General features: G+C 57.6%; 1 protein-coding gene and 1 long non-coding RNA gene across 9 annotated transcripts in view; one reads left to right on the top strand and one right to left on the bottom strand.

Moving 5' to 3' along the window:
* The window catches only part of CHST15 (carbohydrate sulfotransferase 15), a 78,951-nt gene extending 62,037 nt beyond the window's left edge, over window positions 1-16,914 (top strand). For 7 of the 8 annotated variants that reach the window (XM_027063325.2, XM_027063328.2, XM_053207831.1 and 4 more), the window contains 3 exons: window positions 6,670-6,826; window positions 14,729-14,876; window positions 16,454-16,914. In XM_027063325.2, the coding sequence (XP_026919126.1) occupies window positions 6,670-6,826; window positions 14,729-14,876; window positions 16,454-16,644 (496 nt within the window). In that variant the 3' untranslated portion in view covers window positions 16,645-16,914. Of the gene's footprint in view, window positions 1-6,669; window positions 7,359-14,728; window positions 14,877-16,453 lie in introns of those variants that run through there. The other variant, XM_053207832.1, reaches the window with a different exon arrangement.
* On the bottom strand, window positions 6,178-14,733 carry LOC128312719 (uncharacterized). Its single transcript, XR_008292394.1, has 2 exons — window positions 13,881-14,733; window positions 6,178-12,622 (listed from the first exon to the last, which is right to left on the bottom strand). It is a non-coding gene; the product is annotated as an uncharacterized LOC128312719 (long non-coding RNA).
* Window positions 16,915-23,738: the final 6,824 nt, after the last annotated feature.

The raw sequence follows: 23,738 nt of genomic DNA, 5'->3' as shown, positions 1-23,738 counted from the left end.
GATGGTCACAGCGAAGCTCATCTTTGTCCTGAGTGTGTGTTGGCTGCTGTGTTACACGTCACAATTGCTTTTCTGTTCCCAGGAGCTTAAGTAGTTCTGTAACAGAATTGACTCCTGCTTTGCAGTCGTTGTGCACCTAAAACAACACAAACGTCAAAACGGACCCCAGAACCCATCGGCTCCGATGGCTGGCCCTCCCCCCGCCCCAGTGGATTGGCTCCTAAACTCGGGCCATCGGCCGAGGCCTGTGGGATCAGGGGGCTCGGTCTGGGCCCAGGCAGACCTGGGTTCGTTTGGGCCCCAGCCGCAAAGGCCCTGGGGCTGTGTGACCTGTCCGAAGGCCAGCCTTCTCCTCGTAAGACAGGGTGACGACGCTCTGCCTGTGGCTCAGGCCGGGAGGGGGGGCTCGGGGGGACGGGTTGTGAACGCGGAATGAGAAAACGTGTGCAGTGCGTGGCACAGGGCCTGCTGAGGGCAGCCGCGTCAGGGATGGAAGCCGTGAGGACCGTGGGAGCTGACGCCCACAGCACCCGGGAGCCCGGCCTGTGGGAGCGGCCCACGGAGTAGTGGCTGCCCCTGTTTTTGTGCCGATCCGTCCACCCACCTCTGCTCAGTGTCGTTGAAGGAATCCAGCATTGGGCTGGGCATAACCGTCCCGGTTTTACATGGCGGGGCCTTCAGTGATGGCCTTGGTGGCCATTCTTCTGTCCCCACGAGAGGGAGACATGTAGTCCCGTCCAGAGGCACTAGGTTCGGGGAGCCACCCCCCACGCATACATTCTCTCCCACTCCCCCTCGCGGCCGTGCTGGGTCCCGGGACCCCCGCACCACACAGGCAGGAGCCGAGCGCACTTCCGGGAGAGCCGGCCCCCCGTCACGGGGCCGCCCCAGCAGCCTTCTAAAATAACCATAGCACAGAAGGCCTGGAATGTATTTGGACTTATATTTGGAATTGCTGTTGGAAACGGTCCTGGCCAAATGTAACACCCATCTGTTTGGGATGGTTTAAGAGTAAGAAAATTAGATGGTTCAGCAGAAGGGGGCTTGGCGGCCGCTGCAATGCAAGGGGGCTGGCTGGGTGTCGGGGCAGCTGGCTCTCAGCCAGGGAGCCCTCAGCCCCGCCAGCCGTGACTGTTCCTGCTGCTGGGGCCACTCGCTTCCTGCTGGACTGCCCCAGCTGGAGACCTCCCCCTTGTCTCAAGCTGGTTCCTGAACCTTCTACCCCCTGGGCAGTCTACCCTCCAGGAGTGTAGTTCAGGTTTCCTTCCTGCTCTGGACGGCCTTTCAGCCATTGAAGCTGTTGTCCTTCCTGCTAAGTCTTGCTTCTTCAGATGGAACAGCTCCTTCCCCCTCACCGTTTGGCACCCAGCCCTGAAAGCAAGCATCCTTTGGGATCCCAACTGGCCAGGGTGGTGCAGAGTGACACCCTCCCACATTTTTAATGCCGTACCTTTATTAATGCATCCTGTGGTTTGCATCAGTGTCCATGCAATTCTGTGATGATTCATTATGAGTTTATGTCAGCTAAACCTATTGTGTGTTTACCCTGTTGGCCTCTCTCCCCTGCTTCATCATTGTACAGTTGTTTTAAAAATTTTTTTTAATGTTTATTTATTTTTGAGAGAGAGAGAGGGAGACAGAGAGACAGAGCACTAGCAGGGGAGGGGCTGAGAGAGAGGAAGACAGAGAATCTGAAACAGGCTGCAGGCTCTGAGCTGTCAGCGCAGAGCCCAATGCAGGGCTTGAACTCGGGAATGGTGAGATCATGACCTAGGCAGAAGTCGGTCGAGTCACTGACTGAGCCACCCAGGTGCCCCTTGTACAGTTGATTTTAAAGACCAAAATGTGGATGTTTAGGTTTACCTATTGTTACGTGAGAATGTCCGCTCCAGCCCTTGGATACTTAGTCTTGCTACATTTGCTGCCCTTCTCAACATTTTCTGAATGGCTTTAACCCATCCAAGTGGCTTTCACTCGTGCATGGTCACTGCCTGGCCCTTTTCCCCCAGAGAGTGGCTGTGGGGGAAATCATAGCATTGATCATTGCTGACATTCGTAGGAAGCACGAGCCTGATTCTTCGGGGGATCCAGATAGGGCTCCCCTGAAAGTTAGAGCTCATGCTTTTCCTTTGCCTTCTTGCTTACATCTCTGTAGGGAAGCGAACCGTGTGGCTCTCATCCATCTGTACACTCAGGACTCTCCCGCGGTCTCAGGGTAGGAGAGAGGTGTAGGCAGAAAACTCCTCAGTCTTCCTGGGAATTGGGGGGTAGAACCTGGGGCTGTTGCAACAAATTACCGCAAACCTGGGGGCTTAATGCAATGCAAATTTACCCTCTGGCAGTTCAGAAGGCTAGAAGCCTACACTCCGCATGCCACCAGGGTGGGTTCCTTCTGGGAGTTCTGAGGGAGGGACTGTTCCAGGCCTGTGTCCAGCTGCTGCTGGTGGTTGACAGCTCTTGCTGGTCCCTGGCTCGCGGCAGTATCCCTCCAGCCTCCCCCCGTGTCTTCACGTGGCCTTCTCCCCCCCCCCCCCCCCCCCCCCGTGTCTCTGTCGCCTTTGTAAGGACACCAGTCATTGGATTTACAACCCACCCTCCATCCAGGATGATCGCATCTCAAGATCTTCATTCGACATAATTTCATCTGCAAAGACCCTGTTTCCAAATAAGATCCCATTCATAGGTGCTGGGGACATATTTTGGGAGGATCTGTAGAATCCAGACAGGAGAGGTGGCCATTCATTGTGATGAGTGAAGTCTCTGCTCAGCTGTTGTTGACAAAGTGGAGTGTGAGGGATGTATTGTTACTCGTACGCCTCCCGGCAAGCGTGTGGGCTCGAGGGGATCCTAGAGCCCCCCGCACATTCTGTGGGCAGGTCCAGGTTCCCGGGGGGACTGAGGGGCCAGAGACACCCCCTCTAGAGACTCTGCTGAGGAAGTGGGCCCGGCCCGGCTGTGAACTTGAGTCACAGAAGATGGGGTCCTGAGTTCATTTCACCTCCCCTCAAATAGATGAAAATCAGTCGTCCTATCCTCCCTCACTGTCCCCCGCCCCCGCCCCGTAGCAGGGCTGGGCTGGCCTGGTTGGCACCTCGGACGGGTCCCAGTTTATGCCCTGGGATTACTTCTTGATCTCTAAAGAGTTGTTGTGGAATCAGCAGATTCTTCATGAAGTTACTGTGTGTTTAAAATTGAGCCCGGTGTAGGGACTCTTGTTTTACTTATTTATTTTTAATGGTTTTGTTTGTTTGTTTGTTTGTTTGAAGGAGAGAGAGAGAGAGAGAGAGAGAGACAGATCATGAGCAGGGGAGGAGCAGAGAGAGAGGGAGACACAGAATTCAAAGCGGGCTCCAGGCTCTGAGCTGCCAGCACAGAGCCCAGTGCGGGGCTTGAACTCACGAACCGTGAGATCATGACCTGAGCCGAAGTCGGACGCTCAACCCGACAGGGCCCCCCGGGCGCCCCTGGACTCTTGTTTTATTTATGAGCCACAGTGTCTACGAGGAATGGTACTACCACAAAATCAATTCTCAATATGGAAAGCTTGACCCAGTGGTTGGGTTTGTAGACAGTAATTTATGTGATAGAATTCCCGCTCCACCAAAGGATTTGGATAGTCCTGTAGGAGTCCGTGGTAGGAACTCTGGAATTCAGATTTCCCATCATATACAGGTTTTGATGAGAGTTTGAAAGGTGTCTGTTACTTTTCACGGACGTGGTTTCTTGGTCTGGGCCGTGATACGGCAGGACCGATAAGTGTGTGAGCCAGGAAGGACACCCCCACCAGACCCATGGCCACAGGGAACGCGTTGGCACGTACAGGTCGACTGCTCTTTGAGGTCCATGCAAATCCGATGCAGACACTTACCCATCAGCCTCTAGGTTATACTACGACTGGCCTGCAGGGACGGGTGCCGTGACGAACAGCTGCTGTTGGGGACGCTGTGACCGGCAGATGGAGTGTCATCCTGGGACATGTGCTCGGGTGGGCACAGATCTGGGGGAGAATGTACTCACTAGTCCCTGAGCATCTCTAATGACTAGTCTGCAAACAGGGCCTTCTGGAGAGTTGGAGCGAGCAGGCCGAGGTCTACAAAACTCTCCCTTTCCAGAGTGTGTGTAGACGCCAGGCAATCGGTGGGCAGATCCCAGTCATCTCAGGACTTCTCAGAGATGTCCTCTGTGGACACTGGCTGTGGATGAATTCTAATGGGCCGTGTCACGGGCACCGTGCCCAGTGCCCGAGGAGAGCTGGTCCCCAAGAAGCCATGCTCTTGCGGTCAACACATGTGCATCCAACCTTGACTGCAGTTAGAGGGGAGGGGTGCCGGGGGGGGGAGCGTTTGCGGCTGGCCCTGCAATGGGGGCCCTGTGGTTTCCGCCCCGGTGGGCGTGGTTGAGTGTGGGTGTCAGGGGCGCAGCACGGGGTGGGGGTGTGCGTTGGCAGGACACGTGTCCTTGTCAGATTCACTGAGTCGCCCTCACCCTTGCTGGATGAGGGAAGCCACGTCGGAGAGGTTGGAGGGTGGAAAGTAAGCGTTAACCGGAGAGAGAACGTGAGTCCGTGGAGCCAGGGGGCTGACCTGTGTCAGCCCCGTTTCCCCACAGGCGGGGGGGGGGGGGGGAGTGGTGTGCGAGTGAAGGGTGAAGCAGGGAGGTCGCTTGGGGGGTGGGCGTTGGAAAGGCACCAGGCAGGAATGAAGAAGGGATCTCCGAAACACAAAAGAAGATGAAGACTTTGCAAGCGGAAAGCAGGAAAAGGTGTGGGAACTCACAGCTCAGAAGTTGCGGCAAAGAAAAAAGTTACTGGGTGGCAGTGGGATGACGTTTATGTTAGGGTGCAGTCCCCCATCGCCCCTGCGCTCGTGGGTGCTCAGAGCCCCCCACCCCCCAACCGGGAGGTGGGCGATGTGCCGCGATGACAGGCACGTGATCTGATTCCACCGGATCTGATCTGGTACCATCCATGGTTGTGAAAATAGAAAATATGTCCCTACCTGCTTCAGTGGGCACAGAAAATTTCTGGAAGGCTCTTTCAGCCCCTGGTAAGAGAGGTCACCTCTGGGGAGCAGGACTCACAGGTTGGACCCCCGGAGAAACCGGGCAGGAGGGCTTGAGTGAGAGCCGTGTTCATGATAACTGTTGTCATAATTCCCCCTTTCTTATTGTTTGTCTGTCTCATGTAAGAAAACAAGTAGCCCTTGCTTAACAAAATCTATCTGTAATGCTGAGAGTCTGGTAAAATATATTCACAGAGGATTTATTGAAAGAAAGAAAGACAGAAAGAGGAAGGGAGGGAGGGAGGGAAGGAAGGAAGAGTGAGGGGAAGGAAGGAAGAAGGGAGGGAGGGAAGAAAGCGGAAGGAAGGAAGGAAGGAAGGAAGGAAGGAAGGAAGGAAGGAAAGAAGGAAGGAGGGAGGGAAGAAAGGATGGAGGGCAGGAGGGAAGGAAGGAAGGAAGAGAGAAGGGAAGGAAGGAAGGAGGGAGGGAAGAAACGGAGGAAGGAAGGAAGGAAAGAGGGAGGGAGGAAGAGAGAGAGAAAGGAAGGAGCACGCAAACCCTTATCCTGGAGCTTGGTCAAGGCTAGTAAGGCAGGTTTCACTCAGGACCCACTCCAGTGGGTGTCGGGACACCGCGTGGGGTTTTGTGTAGGGCACAAAGACTGGCCTGAATTCCAGATACAGCAAGGAAAAGTGGGGACTCACAGCCAAGGAGTAGTGGGGGTCCGTGGGTTGGAAATTACTAAGAGGACACACAGGGCTAAGGTCGGTCTGAGTTCTGGCTAAATCGACCTAGCAGGATTCCTGCTGAAGGCCCAATGGGGCGATGAGACATCCCCTGGGAGATGGTCGGGGGGGGACCAGGAGCCCACCAAATATTGAGGGTGATCAGATATCGCAGGGCGGGGGATTCTGGCTGAACCGACCTGGCAGGATTCCTGCGCACTTGGGCAGTGCAGAGGTGGACGTGGAAGTCTACAAGCTGAGGCCCAGTTGGGAAGGTTTAGGGGAACCCGGGGAAATTGGGTCCACTCAGTTCTCCAAGGAAAACATGGCCACATACATGTGGTGGGGTCCGTGTGAACAGGGTTACAGGGTGACCGCACGCAGATGTAGGGGTGTTTTTATGTTGTGTTAAAAAATAGGTCCGTACCAATCTAGAAAGATACATTTCATAATTTGTTGTTGTTGTTTTTTAATGTTTGGAACGTCTGTGGAATGGGCCAGGACTCTCATGAGAAACTATCAGATTGGAGGAGCAACAGCTGTTCTGGTTATTGTTGCCTCTGATGGAGGAGAGAGAAACCGGAAGGAGCATAACATTTTCGTGGCCCGTCTTCGCCGTCGCACAGTTTTCACAATCTGGTGTTTCTGAGCTCACCGTTCCAGTGAAAACAGCTGCGCGCTGAAGTGGCTGGATGGCACCGGTGGTTGGTCGGGGGGCCAGTGTAGACATGTCCGAATCCAGGAGAGCGTGGGTGGCCCGGTGAGGGGTGGGGAGGTGTGGGAGGAAGTAGGGATGGGGCTCATCTGCGGGGGAACCAAGAGAAATGGCAGTGCCCTAATGAACGAGACGAGGTAATGTCATTGCACGTCGATTTCCATCGTCACCCGCGTCGCGTGATTTCACAGTCCCGGGTGGTACAAGTCTCCGTTTATTTTATTCACAGGTTGTACTCCGACTATCTCTACTTTGCAAGTTCGAATAAATCTGCTGATGACTTCCACGAGAAGGTGACAGAAGCTCTGCAGCTGTTTGAGAATTGCATGCTCGACTATTCCCTGCGTGCCTGCGTCTACAACAACACCCTCAACAATGCCATGCCTGTGCGTACCCCGGAAGCCCGCCCCCTTACAGAGCAGGCCACTTGGTGGTCATTATGCAGGTGGCACGGTAGACGGGGTTTTAGCATATAAACGCAGAGAAGCATTTTAATGTGCGACTGCCTCTCCCCATGCCTCTGAGCCGCGGTGGCTAGTGCACAAACAAATAGGCACGGGCATAAAACCTGTATAGAAAGGCTGGGCCCTTTCAGCTGGCACCAGGCTCTCTTCCCTGCTCATCTCCCCATTACAATGCTCTCTCCTCCCCCTGCAGAGAATGAGGGCACATTTAGGGAGATTGCCACTCGGTGAGGCTCCAAAAACCCACCCCGCAATTAGGATTGGCAGACGCGGGGACCCAGCTCTCGAATCGTCTTAAGCATCGTTCCCTGATCGATGGCGGATTGTTTCGGTGGTTTAACGAATCACCCACCGGTGACTTTCAGCGTTCCTGCGACAGGGCCCAAATGGAAAACTATCTCCCGTTGATCTCTCTTTTGCTTTTCTCTTACTTGCCTTCAGGAATGTGGCTGTACATTTCTTGCCTTTTTTTTTTTTAATGCAGAAGAAGCTGTTGGTGGTGAATTCAGCACCCTTCAGCTGGGGGTGGCTTTCTACCGCATAGCACCCTGGGTTGTCTGCCTTTTCAGCAGATTGGTGCTGCCGGAGAGCCTAACACAGTGAAGCTGGTGCTGCCCCCGTCCCGGGGCGTGGTTCACCACTGCTCTGCGGAGCGCAGCATGTGGGACGGCACAGACCGATGTGCTCGAGGTGGAGGCTGGGAACCCCCTGGGCGTGGGGTGCTCGGGGTCAAGAGGTTTCCCTCCCTCTTCCTTGTTCTCAAGGCCGTCGTATCTGGAACGCAGGGTCCTGGTTCCGGCAGGATGCACAGAGGCAGCAGGTTGGATTGGGGCTGGAGTTTTCAGTGTGTCAGAGAAGATGCGGACAGGGGCACAGATAAACCTAGAATCTGCCCAGCGGCACAGGGTAGAGGAATGGCCTTTGGAGCCAGACCGAGGGGTGGGTTCGCTTCCCAGCTGGGGCGTTTACTAAGCTGTGTGACTCTGGACAGTCGTTTTAGCTTCTCTGAGATGCCATTGCTTCGTCCTCAAAGCGGGTCATAAGACTGCCGTTCCAGGCTGTTGTAAGGGTCAGAGTGATCGTTCCTTCGTGCGTAGGGGAGAAATGAAGAACCCTTGTCCTGCAGCCATCTTAGAGTTGCCGGTCCGGGCCTTGCGAATTAGACCGACAAAAGACTAACGAGAGAGAGAAAAACCACAAGTTTATTAACATGTGTGTTGCACCCGTGCGTGATGAGTAGCTCAGAGGGACGGTTAGAACTCAGGCTTGTGTAACATCCCGACGGGAGAAAAGGACATTTGCAGAGAGGTGACCAGACAAAGCGAGAGGACTTTGAGTTTCTAGGGCAGCAAATCGTGGGAAGGCAGGTAAACGTATGGGGGAGCTAATGGTTGATAAGGGCTGGTTTTATCGAGGTTTGTTACGTCCCATCCTCTGATGCTGTCTTAAGGCTGATAAAGGTCTAGGGTTGTCTCCAGTGATTAATTTGGTCCGTCCTGGTGGAGAGGGGAGGAAGGGCACCCTGACAAGTTTATGTACGGCTTGGAGGCAAATAGGGTGAGGGCGGAGAGCTTTTCTTATGTTTGTGTTTCTTCTCAGTTGCCTTGGGCTCAAAATAATCCTCATGCCAGAGTGGTATATTTCGGGGCAGCGTGTTCTGCCTCCCTGCACATGCATTCGTCATTTGACCGTGTCTGTGCATGGCACGTGGGCTGGGAGGGCAGCCGTGACAGGACAGGCCTGGTCCTTGTGCCCCCGGGCAGTCCCAGTCGTGGCAGGGAGAGTGACCTAGCGGCTGGGGCAGGAGCCCTGGCGCCCAGCAGAGGCCACCTGAACACAAGGCACCAGGGGAACGTCTGGGAAAGGCATGTTTGTGCCGAGGCCTGAAGGATGACGGGCTGGGGACGTGGAGGTGGTGATCTGTCCAGGTGCAGGGAGCAGCTCGGGCAGAGGCCGAAGAGTTAAGCACGGAGAGCGTTTGCCACAGCTGGGCGCAGCACATGGCTGCGTGGGTGGTGGGGCGATGGTAAGAGGGGGGTGTGAGCCTTGGAAGTCTGGCCTGACACGGGTCCCCAGGGAGGGTTTAACAAGTCGTAGCAAATCTGTGTTTCAGAAAGATGCCCGATGTGTGGTGCCCAGGGCCGGCGGGGTGTCTCCCAGAGACAGGGAGGCCGGGGTGGGGGTGGGATGGGGTTTCTGTAAGAGGACTGGGGGCTGAGTCAGGGTAGGAGACGGTGGAAGTTTCTAGAAACAATTAGGAGGACTAGCGGAAAGGACGTGGACAGGGGTTGGACTGGAGCGGATCGAGCAGTGGGATGATGGGGAAGCCATGTGTTTGCTGGCCGGCAGGCCGAGTGCAGCATTTGCTTCAAAATGGCTCTGGTTCTTAGCTGTTGCTTTTTAGTATGATTGCTCCTGACCGTGAGGGTCATCTGTGCGGGGCCTGCAGGAGAGAAGAGCCACTACCTGGAGACGTTTCTTGAAACTTCCTAGGTGTGGCGTGGTTTGGGGACTGGCCTCATTCACAGCTGAGACTTGATTCGTCTCCAAGGGCCTACAGTGGGTGCCGACTCTGTGCTCAGCACCGTGCTCAGTGCTGGAAGAAGCACGGCCATGGGGTGACCTGGCAGGGAGAGGGAGGGGGCGGGAGGCAGAACAGGGAGAGTTGAGGTGATGCGTCCAGCTGGTGTGGTTCAGAGAAGGTGCTGGAACCGTCCTCTTCCAGGCCGTGTTACTACTGAGTTCTCTCTTCAAGAGGTTATGTGGCAGGTGCTCCGAAAGGGAGGGATAGGTGAGGGCTTTGCTTCGGGGGCCTTCTACAAGGTTGCGCCCCAAGCTGGCTGGATTTGGAAGGGCAGGGCGGGGCAGGGCCGGGCAGAGCTCCTGACTGCGAGGGTACGGCTTATTTCAGTGGCATTTCAGTGGCTTCACGTCGTGTTTCTGTCCCAGAAGAGTGAGTGTCTGATGTACACGTGCAGTCTGAACCCGGGGCCCACTGCACCGCCCAGAGCTCACCGGGTCAGCGCCTCGGCACAGTCAGGGCCACGGGGACAGAGCTGGCCGGATGCAGGTCTCACCTGCCTTTGAATAGGTTTCTAGGAGGCGGGATTTCCACAGCCACTTTGTCCCACAGACAAGAAAGGGGTGCCCTCCCCTCCGCTGCCCTGTTGGCCTCCAGCTGGGAGCACTGAAACACGGTAGACACCGGGTGATCCGTACACAGGAGTCGTCATGGGCCTCCACTTTGGGGTGTGCTGGAAATTCTTCCTGATCACAAGCCTTTGCCAGTGAGAGAGGGACGATGGGATCCGAGCTTTGTTCGCCGCTGATTCTGCGCCAGGCACAGTCTTGAGCTCTTCGTGTTCTGTCGTCCGTGCTGCCCTGAAATCCATGCCCATTTTACAGATGAGGACACTGAGGTTCACAGACATGGACGCTCACACCCAGAGACACAGAGCGGGTAGCAGGCCTAGGGTTCATCCCAGGTCCTGCGGCCTTTCGGACTCATGGCATTCCCTCCTTTCCCTGGCTAGCTCCTAAGTGCACAGGTCTGAACTGGCTTTTTCATTCCATCTCATGTTTTGCTGAGGATGGCGAGGGGGTGGCTGAGCCGACACCTTAGGTCAGAGAGAGGTGTCCAGGGGCAGGATCGGTCGACAGGACGGGGTGGGGGGCGTCACAGACGGCAGACTGGCCGTGACCCTTCAGCCCCTTGCTCACCAGGAAGAGCCAGGCAGTGAGGAGCAGTTGGAAACCCTCCTCTTGGGTGCGAACCTTCAATTCTGGGGTGAGGGACGCAAATCTCCCTCCAGCTGTGAGTCCCAGCTCAGCCACAGCGCAGGGAGGGAGAGCTTTTTCAAGCATCGGCGGACCCTGGTGCTACCCTTCCTAAGACATCCCCTGCCTTCCAGCAGCATTGGAGTGCACCAGCCGGTCCCCACCTCCTTCTCCACCTCCTCCCAGCCACCCCCTCTCTGTCACTGCTCTCTGCAGCCACACTCTCTCCTGTTAGGTCCTCCGGCCAGCCTCTCGCCTGGGAATCGGGGGTTCGCGAAGCAGGGTTCCGGCAGCGTCAGCATCTGCGGGGATCTTGTCAGCAGTGGGACCCTCAGGCTCATCCCCGGCCCACAGAAGACAGCAGCTGGGGGGGTGGGCCCATCAGTCTGTCTAGCACCTTCCAGGCGGATTGGAGAGACCGGTTCCAGCCCCTTTCCCTGGAACGTGCTTCCCCTGGATGCTGCAGGGTTTCTCATCCTCTGGGTCTTACTGACCTCTGTTTTCTCTCTCCACCCCAGTTGTTTCCCTGCAGCATGAATCACAACTGGTGGTTGCGGGTTGTTTCTTCAGCAGCTTGGCTCTGTGTCCCCCACGAGGTTCCAGGCTCCGTGAGGCCGGGGGCCACGGCTGTTACATAGCAACACATCTCCATTGCCTAGGGGGGTACCCGCACATAGCATGCACTCGACTGTTTGCAGAATGAATGAATGAATGAATGGGGAATTTTTGAGACTAGCGGATACCGGGTAGGCTGTGTAGGGTGTCTCACCTAAACCCCTAATCGGGAACCGAGAGGCTCGGCATGGAGCCTGTCTGGAAAGAGCCCCGCACCCACCCCTCCTGGGCTCTTTCCCTGTGTGGGAGGAAAAGCCCCGGTGGCGGGGACCCGGTGTCAGCTCCGGGTGCCGCTGGGTGCTCCCAGCTGACCCCGGGCGGGCCCCCACCCCTCCCTGGGCTTCCATTTTTCCAGCAAGAGTTGGCCGCGGCAGATAACCTCAAAGGCTTCTCTCAGCTCTGCTGTCTTGTAATTTTACATCTATCAGACACTTCCCCTAAATGCCCTTTTTATCTTCGTGCCGTTTGGATCCTCCGGCCTCTGCCGGGAAAGGTGAAGAAAAACCGTTCCAAGTGGGCCCGTCTTGGGTTTGTGTCGATGGCGCACAGTTGTGGTAATGATGCCGCGTGCACCGGGAGGCGTCGCTCAGGGTGACCGGAGCTTTCCTGGAGTGGTGAGGGGGGAGGGAGGGAGGGAGGGGGAGGAAGAAGGGGTACCAGGGCTGGCCAGAAGGGGAGGTGTTCAGGGGAGCCTCCTCGCCTCCTGTGGCCTGCAGAACCCCGCGGGGTTTGTTCCCTGCCCTGCCGCCGCCCCCCCCCCCCCCCGCCAGGACCGTCCCTGCCTGGGAAGGAAGGCCCTGCTGCAGGAGGCCTCAGCCCGCGGGTCTTTGTGCTGGGGGGCTCTGCCCACGGAGGGAGCCGACAGGCTTTCGGAGAAATAGTCTGTCACCTGTGGCCAGGTCAGGAATGCATTCTGGCTGCTGTATCATCCCCTCGCCCCCCATCCCCACCACAAACACCAGCTTCTGTCCTTCTAGAAAGTTCTCAAGCTGCACAGGCAGGTTCTCCGGAAGATCACCCTCATGAGGCTGGCCCTCCCTAGGAGGGGCCAGCCAGCGAGCCCGACAGAGACTTGACCTGCTCTGTGAGGCCCATGACTCCAGAAGGCACGCTCGTTACGGTCTGCCTGTGTTAGGGGTGCCGCACGCGTGATTTCTGAGGCTGGCACATACTCGTTCTCTCTCCGGCTTTGGCCCAGCTCGGGGGGGTCTTCTTTACGGGCCGGCACGTGAGGCAGCAACAACCCCGGGGGGACAGGAGGCAGCTAATGAATTCTGGAGACCGCTTATCACTTCTCACTGTTTATCTTCCTCCGCATCCTCCTGCCTGATTAGAAAAAGAAGGAAGTGGGAAAAGACTAGCGAGAGATGAGACTAGTCGGCTTCTGTACGTATTTTGTCAAACGTTTCACCGCCCTGCCACCACCGTGTCCGGCACGTCGCCCGAGGAGCACCGGAGCCCGGCAGGCTGGAGGAGCCCCGGGTCGGGCTGGGAGGGAGAGAGGGACCCTGAAGGGAGAGCGTCTGTCTACGCAGCTGAGCGGCTGAGGCTGGGAGGGGGTGCCTGGGGGCCGAGCGCAAGCCAGACCAAGGGCTCCCCACGCTCGGACGGCAGGCAGGCTGGGAGCAGGGCCAGAGGGGCCAGGCCAGCAGGTGGGGCAGCTCGCACTAGTGACGGGCCAGGGGTGGGTCCTCGGAGACCAGACGGGAGCACCGGTTAGGAGGCTGTGACAACTGGGCCTGACCGGAGGGGCTGGCGTGGAGCTAGGCAGAGGCAGCAGGTGGAAACGTGGGAAGGTCGCAGAGGCAGAGCGGCAGACCGGAAATGGGGCAGGGTCCCCAGGACTTGGGGGAGGGCGGGGGGCCCAGGAGAAAGGGGCTGCGGGCGGAAGGGGAGAGCTCTGGTGTTTTCCTGAAGCTTTGAAGAGCTGAGCAGCAGCTGTGAAGTCAGAGGGAACGTCCCACGGCCACTCTCATTTCTGCCATGTTTGTAAGACAGGGGGTCCCCCAAACCACTTTGGGGTTCAGTAGCTCCCCGGAAGGAATCGCAGGACTCACTGAAGACCGTGCTTCCTGCAGAGAAGGGACACCCACTGAACCGCCACCCCCACCCAGGGAAGGAGCACATGTGGCCACACACAGCACTGCCATCCAGGGACGCCCACCCGAGCCTGTGGTGTCTGGAGTATTTACTGGGACCTCAGTCACATGCCATCCGCTTGGCTGGCCTTTACCGTCCAGTCCCTGCTGCAGGCCAGACCGATCCCCTGTCAGTCAGTCTCACTGTTTACTCTCCGGTGGCCAGATGCCCCAGGCCAGCCAAGCCACTTATCAGGCAGGACATCCCAGGTGGCCTAGAGGTCACCTCCCAGGAGCCGAGGCCAGAGGCCAGACTTCCTTTGGGTAAGGTGAATTGTTCACCGCGCAAGCTTGCAGCCTGGCGTGAGAGAAGGCACGGGAGGACGTCACCCCGGGCGTGGAGGTGGGAAGGAGTGGCTGTGCATGACACTGCTTTCTTTGAATGTACACACGGCCCTCTGGTCACGGATGCTCTGGTGGCACCAGGCACGGGGCGGTTCACTCACCTGGCTTGTTTCTGGGGTGTTGAACGTGGTTTTCGTGGCTGTCGTGTGCTGGGTGTAGGAGCAGAAACAGCCAGGGTATCGTGCAAAGAACGTTTGTGCTGTTCACGGGTACGGTCTTGACCTCTTCCTTCACCTCAGTCTCCACTGTGGAACGTGTCGCGGAGCCACCTCCAGGGTTGTCGTGAGAATTAACTGTGACCTTAAGTAGGAATCTTCTGTGTGAGGAGCTCAGAACCCTTCCTGAAGACTCAAGAAAGCATGGCGTTTAAAATCCATCCTTTGGGGGCGCCTGGGTGGCTCAGTCCGTGAAGCGTCTGACTTCAGCCTCAGGTCATGATCTTGTGGTTCGTGAGTTCGAGCCCCGCATCGGGCTCTGTGCTGACAGCTTGGAGCCTGGAGGCTGCTTCAGATTATGTCTCCCTCTCTCTCTGCCCCTCCCCTGCTTGCACTCTGTCCCTGTCTCTCCAAAATGAATAAATGTTTAAAAAAATTAAAAAATAGGGGCGCCTGGGTGGCTCAGTCGGTTGAGCGTCTGACTTCGGCTCAGCTCATGATCTCACGGGTGGTGGGTTCGAGCCCCGTGTTGGGCTCTGTGCCGACAGCTTGGAGCCTGGAGCCTGCTTTGGATTCCGTGTCTCTCCCCCACCCCCCACCCGTCCCGCCCCTGCTCACGTTCTGTCTCTCAAAAACAAATAAACATTAAAAAAAATAAAATAAAATCCATCCTTTGAAGGAAGTTGTTTGCTCGGGTAACTCTTGGTGCTGGTTTGTACTCAGGCCTCGTACGTTTGGAAAAGCGTTAGGGAAATTACTCCCGAAGTGATGCCCGCCTTCTGCCTTGGTTCTAGGTGAGGCTCCAGGTCGGTCTGTATGCTGTGTACCTTCTGGACTGGCTCACCGTGTTTAATAAAGAACAGTTCCTCGTCCTTCGCCTGGAAGACCACGCCTCCAACGTCAAGTACACCATGCACAGGGTCTTCCAGTTCCTCAACCTCGGTATGAATGTCACGCTGGTGGCCCGGGAGCAGGCATGAGCTCCGTGGACACTGGCTGTCCGCGGTGCTCGCTGAGTCGCAGACAGACTCTGCGCACCGGGCGGGGCCGGGCCGGGCCGGGCCGGGCGGCTGGTTAGGTACGTGCTTTTCAGGCGCGGGGCCTGGTGCCGGGGTGGGGGGAGGGGGTCCCTCATCTGGGAGGTTCCAGCCCAGCAGAGGAAGAGAAGAGGAGGAAGCCACTGGTAGCCGAGTCCCTGGCAGAGAGACGGTTGGTTCGTATACGTGCCTCCGGGGTCCCAGGAGGAATGGTGGAAGGGGTCATGGAAGGAGTGGTCTGTGAACTGAGTCTTTGGGCTGGAACGGTCTTGCAGAGGCCACAGGCTCGGAGGAGGGAGTGGACGGGTCATGGCATGCTCTCAGGTTTTGGGGGGCCCCTGGAGTCAGGGCCACGTGGCCACCTTCCTCTAGGAGAGTCCACTGCCGGTGGCCAGGGTGATGGCTTGTAGGGGTGGGTCTCTGGGCACAGAGGGCTGCCCACGTGGATGGGCACCCAAGGACTGCCAGAGCTCAAGCACTCCCGCAGCCCCATCTAATGATCTGGCCCGGGAATTCTGTTGATGGCATATTCCTTAAAATGTGTTTACCCTCCACTGGCCTCAGAACCCTTTCGTCATAGTGGTAGGAGGGAGTGTGATTGCTTTTTCCTCTGAAGGCCTAGAACCATTTTTCTTGGAGTGGGTCCCTCGTAGACTCTGCTGTGTTGGTGAGCTTGACTTTAGTCTCTGAGATGGACAGTGAGGCCAGTTCTGTTCCTTCTGCTGCACACACCCCAGCGACAGCGGAATATGGTTTTTCTGTGTAAGGGCTCGGGGACTTTGGCCCGATCCCGAGGGCCTGGGGGCACAAAGTGGCCTGAGCAGTGATACGGTTAAGCCAGTGAGGGACTAACCGTCCGGGGGGCAGGGGATAGAGGTGGCTGGCTTGTTCCAGGCCTCTCCCCACTGATCTTGGTGCAGGTGGAGGTTCAGCTTACAGGGTCTCTGGGCACAGGTGGCCTTCCTGCCCCACCACCCCCACGGCCACGATACGGCACAACACACAGGGTGAATGAAATATGGCCCAGCCACAGGCCCTTTGCATCAGCAGCCTGAAGCAGAAATGACACTGGCAGGACTCCAGCAGGCTGGTTAGTAGGAAAATCTAAGCACATGGACTGTGCCTGGCAGCTCGCACAGTTATCCACGGACACAGGCTGACGGCCACGGGGGCCAGCCCTTTGTGGGTATTTGGCACTGAGACCGGGAGGAGGTGAGGCTCAGGGGAGGCTGCCTCCCAGAGCCGCAGCTGCACTTCTGCGGGCAGGTGTCCAGCCCCAGGCCGGACAGCACCTGCTCCTTGGCGATGGCACGCTGCCACTTTCCGTCCTCAGCAACTCCAGGACCAGGACGGGTCTGGCCAGAGGGCCGAGCGCTCTTGAGGGGAGGGGAACTCCTGGCCCAACACAAAGCACGGCTGGGAGTTTTGCGAAGCTCCTTCCTGCCGCGCCTCCTGCTTCACAGTCTTTCCTTTGTGTTCCAGGACCCCTAGGTGAGAAACAAGAGACCCTGATGACAAAGAGCCCCGCGTCCAACGCGCGACGTCCCGAGGACCGGAACCTGGGCCCCATGTGGCCGGTCACCCAGAAGATCCTGCAGGACTTCTACGGGCCCTTCAACGCCAGGCTGGCCCAGGTGCTCGCCGACGAGGCGTTCGCCTGGAAGAAGACCTGAGGGTCGGGGTCCCCCTGCGGTTTCCACTGTTATCGTGATTTAAAAATCTCTCTTTGGGGGGCAGGGCCCTCTTCCTCAACAGCGTGGAGAAAACCCCCAGATGATTCTTCTTCCCCTCCCTAGGCACCTGTTCAGTATAACCGTTTGTGGTGTGAAACAACCTGGCAACTGACCCTTCACGGGGCTCCGCCATCCCGGGCCATTGGAAACTCCACTTGGGAACCGTTCCCTCCTGCGGCACAGTGGCCGGGCCGCGGGGTCCAGGCGGGGGTGGGGGTGGGGCGGGGGGCACCAGGCGGGCTGTGGGCGGGGGCGGGAAGGAAGCGCGGCTGGGGGCTGACCGTGTGGGATCCGAGTGAGCGCACTGGAGGTCACGTCGCCACGCCGGAGGTCGCGCCGCGACACTGTCCGAGTTACACTTCCGTTCGGTCCTGAAACACCGGTCGGGCCGATACCTTCATTTGGGCAGAGCGAGGAGACAGACGCTCCCTTTTTTCTCTTTTACTCCGAGGTCCGCCCTTTCTTCTCTTCAGATCTGAACCTTGTTAACTTCACTTTTACGAAAGAGAACAAAAAGCCCAAGCACGTTCATCTCGGACCCCTCCCATCCTGTCCTGGTGTTACTTAGGTTTAACCAGAACACGAATGTTTCAGATGAACCATTCCTGCATTTCACCAGCCGTAGCTCCTTTTCTGCCACTTTTGAGGGCTTCTCGAGAGCTCATGCAGTTTATAATCGGGATACAAACTCAGCTTATAATTAGAAGGGAAATTTCTGCTTTAATGCCACACTGAGCAACTTCAAGGAATTGAACTCTCTGGGAAATCTAGGTGTCCTGGACCCTCCTCACGCACACGAGGTCGTCAGACCCGGAGGGTGTGTGAACTTCTAGCTGTGGCCACAGACGGGCCCCGTCGCTCTGCCCGCCCCCTGGAATCAGCTCCTTGCCCACATTCTCCGCCACGTGTGGCCAGAGGCCCTCCCCGTTTCCGCAAACTACAAGACACGTGTGTCCCGAGGCAGAAACAGCGAGCCACACGTGGGTGTGCTGCGATGCTTCATGGGACTTTCCAGGCCGCTCGACCGCTTGGCCCGCCAACGGATGGCCTCACGGTCTCGTCGTTTCTCGGAGGCGATGGGGAGAGACTGAAGAGGGGGCTGGAGCCCCGGGTGCGAACTCGGGGAAGCTTCGCACCGGAGTGTTTGCAAGGTGAACCAGAACCTTACGGGCAGGGTCCCCCTACACCAGAGTCAGGAAGCGCAAACGTGCAGGTGCCCGGCCATCACGCACAGACGTGAGGATTTGCTCAGCTCTCCGGCCCCGGAGCCGTCACCTCTCTGCCATCAGAGGTGGGAGGCACAGCCCTCCGGGAGGCGCGGGGAGGGCCTTCCGTCCGCACCGGCACGGCCGAGCTGTTTCTGCTGCTGAAGACCCGCTTTCTGGGACAGCAACCCCCCCGCCCCCATCTCTCACGGCCGGCCGGCCCTCGGAGCAGCGGCCGGCAGGGAGTCTGGCCGGAGCACAAGGGAGCTGCGGGGAGATCTCACTTTCAGCGTGTGTGTGTATTTATTCGCAGTGGGGGGTGATGTGTGCGCGTGCGTGGGTCCGTTCTCTGAGTGGGTTCCCTTCCTGTTGTGTCGCGGATGAGGCGCCCCTGCCCTGGACGCGGCCCTTCCGTGGATTAATTTCCCTGCCAATTACCTTGTCGTTTTCAGTACGTGTTTTGCTGTTCCACTCCAGCCATAATTACAACACAGGACTTTTCCTACACGCTCCTATGCATGTGAATAACATGCAGTGTAATTCTGCTTCTTACAGAAGTATTACTGGAGGTCTTATTTCCAATATTATTTGGTTTATTATACAAATCTTTTTATATACGCAGGCCCAGCCCTTCCGTGCCAATCTGTGCCATCCGGACAGTCTCTCTCAAGGGGCCTTTCGCTTTCGCCAGAGGGCATATCTGTTGCCTTTGCTTTCTCACGTTCAGGCCCGGTTCCCCTTGACAGTGCAGGTGCCGTTCCGAGCGGCGGTCCTGGGGCTTGTCATCCAAAACCAAAGTGAAACGGAGCATTTCTCATGACCTGGTATTGAAGTTACTTTGTGTCCCCAAAGCTGTATATCGGATTGTACTCCGTTGTACGCCCTTAGTAGTGGAAGGTATGTTAAGTGAACCAGTTATGCTGTATTTTTATTAATATTGAACACAATTAAATGTGGACCCCTGTGACCGGTCCCTGGGAATGCATGCTGTTCCTCACCCCACCCCGCCCCCAAGCACTCGTGCTAGGTTCTCCATGGTGTCTGCTGTGCACAAATGAATCTCAGAAGTAGTTCAGAGTCTGAGCTGCGTGCTTTCTGGGCACGCTGCGTGAGGGGACCTACGGCATATGGTGACGGGAGAGAGACTGTCAGAGGAGGAAGGGCTTCAACGTTATCAGTGACTCCCCACCAGAGGCCTCCTGTGGGTGTGAGTCAGGGTCCCAGGGCCGGCCCTGCCCGTAGACCAGCCTAACGCGGTCGTCAGACATTTGGATTTGAAGGTGGGGTGACCACAGGCAGGCCCAGCCCTTCTGTGCCAGTCGGTGCCATCCAGACAGTCTCTCTCAAGGGGCCTTTCTCCGGAGGGCATGTCGGTTGCCTCTGCTTTGCTTTCTCACGTTCGGGCCCGGTTCCCGTTGGTGGCACGGGTGCTGTTCCAAACAGCGGTCCTCGAGCCTGTCCTCCAAAACCAAAGTGAAAGGGAGCATCCTAGACTGATGTCATCATGGCTGCTTCCTTCATTTCTGGGCCCAGGCCTGGCCCTGGGGACAGTGATTTTGAGACTCCTGGTGTCGCTGGGTGTGTGTCACTGTCACTAGGCACTCAGGGTCCCTTGGCTGCACTGGGCTGGGCAAGCCTGTGGGAGGAGATGGGGTTGTCTCAAGTTTGCGGTTCTGGGGGCCTGGGGCCAGCATGGGCCATGGTTTTCCCCTAGTTCTGGAAAGACCACCCTGGGAGCGTCCCTCTCCCAGCACTGCTCCCCCTAGGGGCGCATTGTAGGCAGGGGGCCCGGGAGTCCAGACCTGGAAAGAGGAGGAGCCCATCTCTTGATGAGGGAGCCAGGAACAGCGTGTGGCTGAGCAGAGAAAATCCAGCCTGCGAGGAGAAAGGGGGCGGGTGGGACACAAGGGGGCAGGAGGGACGGGTGAGTCTCCAGGATTGATTGATTCCCTGTCCCGGAGGCTTTCCGGAAACCCCCTCTGCTTTGTTCCCACCCCTACTTGGGAACCAGCTCGCAGGGAACGTAAGGACGCGGATCGTCTGTATCTTCGTGTAAACCTCCCTTTGGAATGACCTCTTCCCAAATGCCCCTGTGTGGCACAGAAGCAGAGGCAGTGCTCTGGAGGAATCTCTGGTCTCAGCCCGCAGGGAGGGAGGGGGGGGGGGGTCTTGGGTGTGGGCGGTGTTTTCCTGATGCTCCAGAGATCTCACCCTGTGGGTAGCCACCCTGCATGCAGGCGGGCGAGGCAGATCCTGTAGATACTTGTAGGGAGAACCTCTCCCCAGAACCCGGGGCAAGGCTCTGGCTGAGCAGCCGGGAGGGGGCAGGCCCGCTGGTTGGGCCCCAGCAGCCTGAGCGGCAGCGGCCCTGGGGGAGCTGTATTACTGTCCTCCAGCTGCCGGAGCAAATTATGCCAAACTTAGGGCCTTAAAACGACACAAGGTTATTATCTGGCAGTTCTGGAGGTCGGAAATCCAAAATCAGCCCCATGGGGCCACGGCCAAGGTGTGGGCTCTGTTCCTTCTGGAAATGCTAGGGGAGAATCTGCCTCCTGGCCTTTTCCAGCTCCTGGAGGCCGCCCCCTTCCTTAGCCCGCGGCCCCGGCCTACATCCTCGGTGCAGCACCTTCGAATCTCTGAGTCTGCTTCTGTGGTTAATGTCACCCTTCTCTGTCACCCTCCTGCTCCTCAGAAAGACTCTGGTGATTACTCTGCCCGCCCCCCCCCCCCCCCCCGATAATGCAGGATCTCCTCCTATCTCAGGATCATGTCTGCAAAGGCCTTTTTGCTGTGTAAGGTGACATATTTATAGGCTCCAGGGACCACGGTATGGACATCTTCAGGGGTCATTATTCAGCTGCGCATAGGAGGGTGGTCCAGCCAGCCAGTCAAGGGAGTGGGTGCCCTTGGCCTGTCCCTTGCAGCTGTGCCCTGTGGGGCCCAAGCAGGTCTGAGTGGGCAGGCGGCTGCCTAGCAGAGAACCAGACCTCCCAACGCGTCCGTCCTGAGACGCTGTGTCTCCCTCTTCAGCAGGGCCCTGCGACTGGGGTGCTCGGGACAGGGTGAGGCCAGGCCAAAGCCCCACCTTTCTCCCAAAGTCAAAGTCATTCTCTTGTGTGTTTCTTCAAGTGAGCCCGGGGGCGTCCCTACCCCAGGTGGGACTGTCTCTCCATCTCTGGGTAAAAGTGATTTCTGAGCGCTGACAAGTTTTGTTTTTTCTTTATACTTTCTCAGTTCCCTAGGAGACCCACATCAGCTGCATGGGCAGTTTTGAGTTTCTGAAGTTCAGCTGTTTCCTAGTTAGTCATGCTTCAAGGGGAGCTGCTTCTGAAAGTTACAAAAATAGTTTGCGTAGTTTCTGGTCCCTGAGAGAGCCTCTGGGGGCCAGTGACCTCCATGAACTCATGCTCCAGGGATGGCATGGGAAGGCTGACTTCCAACCTCACTTTCATCGGCCATGCCTCATGGCCCCAAGCTGGACCCAAGTCCACAACCTCTACTCTGTCCCTGCTCCTGAAGCCCCGCCCGGGCAGTCTGGACCCTGTCTCCAGCCCTGGCCACCTCCCCCCCCCCCCCCCCGGCCCCCTTCCATCTCCTCCTTTGCAGACGGGCTCCAGCACAGGTCTTGGGCAGAAGGGTGGAAAACTTCAGACAGCCCTGGGGTCCTTAGGGCTGTGCAGATGGCTCCCCTAGAGCCCGCTCGGGCCAGGGCTGAGCACCGAGGTGGAAACGGTGGCGTCCCGGGGAAGCTGCAGCGAGGGACACCAGTTTACCCTCCTGAGGGTGGCTGCATCCACCAGCCAGGGGCACAGGAGACCGGACTCAGGCCCGCCCCCCGTCCCTGCCACGGACTCAGGCCCGCCTATTCCCCCTCCCCCCCAACCCATGCAGGCCCGCTTCCACGTCCTACACTGTTGCGCTTAGGGCTAAACAAGGAGCCAGACTGGTCCACTCCATGCTGGGCAGCATTTGCTGGCCGCCCTGTGGGTGGGGCGCGGAGGAGAATACCAAGGGGGCCCCCTGTCCCACCCTGAGGGCCCCTTACTTGCGGCACAGCTTGGGGCTAGCAGGGAGGCCGCTGGGCATGAGGCTTTCTGGCTTGCACCCTTGCTCTGCCTGCTCTGAAAGGCCCCTTTAAGGTGGGATCTAGAAGCAGGTAGATCTGTTTCAAGGCTGAATCCGGCCCCCGCCCCCGCCGAGTTTCATGGTTTTCCCAAGCCACGCGGTGAGATTACGGCGGGGACCCAGTGGCGCAGAGAAAGCCCGGGCCCAGGAAGTCGAGGTGGGAAAGTGTCCAGCTCCCCGCCCCCAAGTCTTGAGCCATTCTTCACCATTCTTCCACCAAAAGGGATGATCTGCCTTGCGCCCCCCAAACGGCCCCGCCAAGAGGGATGGAAGGGATGGAGGGCAAGCCCTGGGGCTGGAGCCAGGTGTGCTGGGTTCAAGTTCCAGGCGGGCTGGGTTCTTCAGTGCAGATGCAGCCACCTCGTCATCTTGGGGACACCACTGGCCTTTCCCACATCCACACGTTTGTGAACCTCATGAGTGAGCGTCAGAGTTAAGACAACGGTCTAGAAAAGTACAGACAGGATCAGAGGCTAAACACCTGCCTGAGATCACACAACTCTGGTCCCCAGAAACAGGAGAACGGCGACTCAGATTTTTCACCTGTTAACTTCAAAGTCAAACGCCTTTAACTGTGATGCTCCAGCATCCACCTGCTACCCCCGCCGCCCACAGAGCCCTGCAGCCTCCAAACTCCTTTCCTGCCCCCTCAGCCCCCATTTGGAAGACCGTCAGGGATGGGTCTGGGCCTTCTGGGCCATAGGCTTGCTTCTGCAGACCCACCCATCAAGGGCTCTGCACGGTGAGTGGAGCTTCTAGGGAAAACACAAGGAAATAAACACGACTTTGTTCTGCCCAGTGGGTCTGGCAGCACAGTCGTCCAAGCCTCCCACCTATAGGATGAGGAGGACTTGGGGGCTGCCTACAGGGGCCAGCAGCGTCCTGAGAAGTGGGCTGCCCACCCCTAGGCCCCGCCCCACCGTCCCAAAGGCCCCAAGGGACACACTTCAGCTAGAAAGTGTGCAAAGAGTCAAAACTTAATTTTTTAGCAAATGTTTTCAGAACATCTACTTTGCACAAGGCACTGGGCCAGACTTTGGGGTGGGGGCTGCAAATTCGGCAAATTCGGCAAATTCGCCGATTCCTTCACTGGCTTCTTTCACCAAGTATTTATGGAGTGCTGACTGGATGCCTGGAGATAGGTTCCCAGGACAGCAGGCCCGGTCCCTGCCGCCTGGACCTGGGGGCCTCGGGGGGCAGACAGATACAGATCAGAGCGTCACCCCAGCAATGCAGAACTGCAACAGCCATGGGGCGCCACCTAGGAGAGGAACTGAGGGCAGTGACCTCTTCCTGCTGTGACCTCCACCCTTCCCCAGGCCACCGCATTTCCTGTGTGTCAGAGGCCAAGCTGGAACTCGTGACCCGGCTTCCCCCAAATGGCGTGGGCACAATGGCAGCATGCCAAAGACCCGCCAGGGCGCCCCCAGAGCCTCCGGGCCAAGCGCTTGGGTGCCCGGGGCCTCACGGCCGTCATCCCACCTGGGAATGCCTCCTTCACCTTCTCGCCCGTGCAAAGGGGCCGATGATAAATACGTTAGACATCGCGGGCCCAAGAAGTAGAATGGAAGACATGATGCAGGTTCCTGTTTAACAGAGAACACAAATTGCCATAAATATTTACTGACAGGATTTTACGTATAATAATTCAGCACCATCTTTTGGCGATACAGGTCTGCTTAGGAGAGGATGGAATTCTTTTTT

Source organism: Acinonyx jubatus, chromosome D2, assembly GCF_027475565.1.
Source record: "Acinonyx jubatus isolate Ajub_Pintada_27869175 chromosome D2, VMU_Ajub_asm_v1.0, whole genome shotgun sequence".
NCBI lineage: Eukaryota > Metazoa > Chordata > Mammalia > Carnivora > Felidae > Acinonyx > Acinonyx jubatus.
The sequence above is the reverse complement of the archived record's forward strand: the minus strand, read 5'-3'. Positions and strand labels throughout refer to the sequence as shown.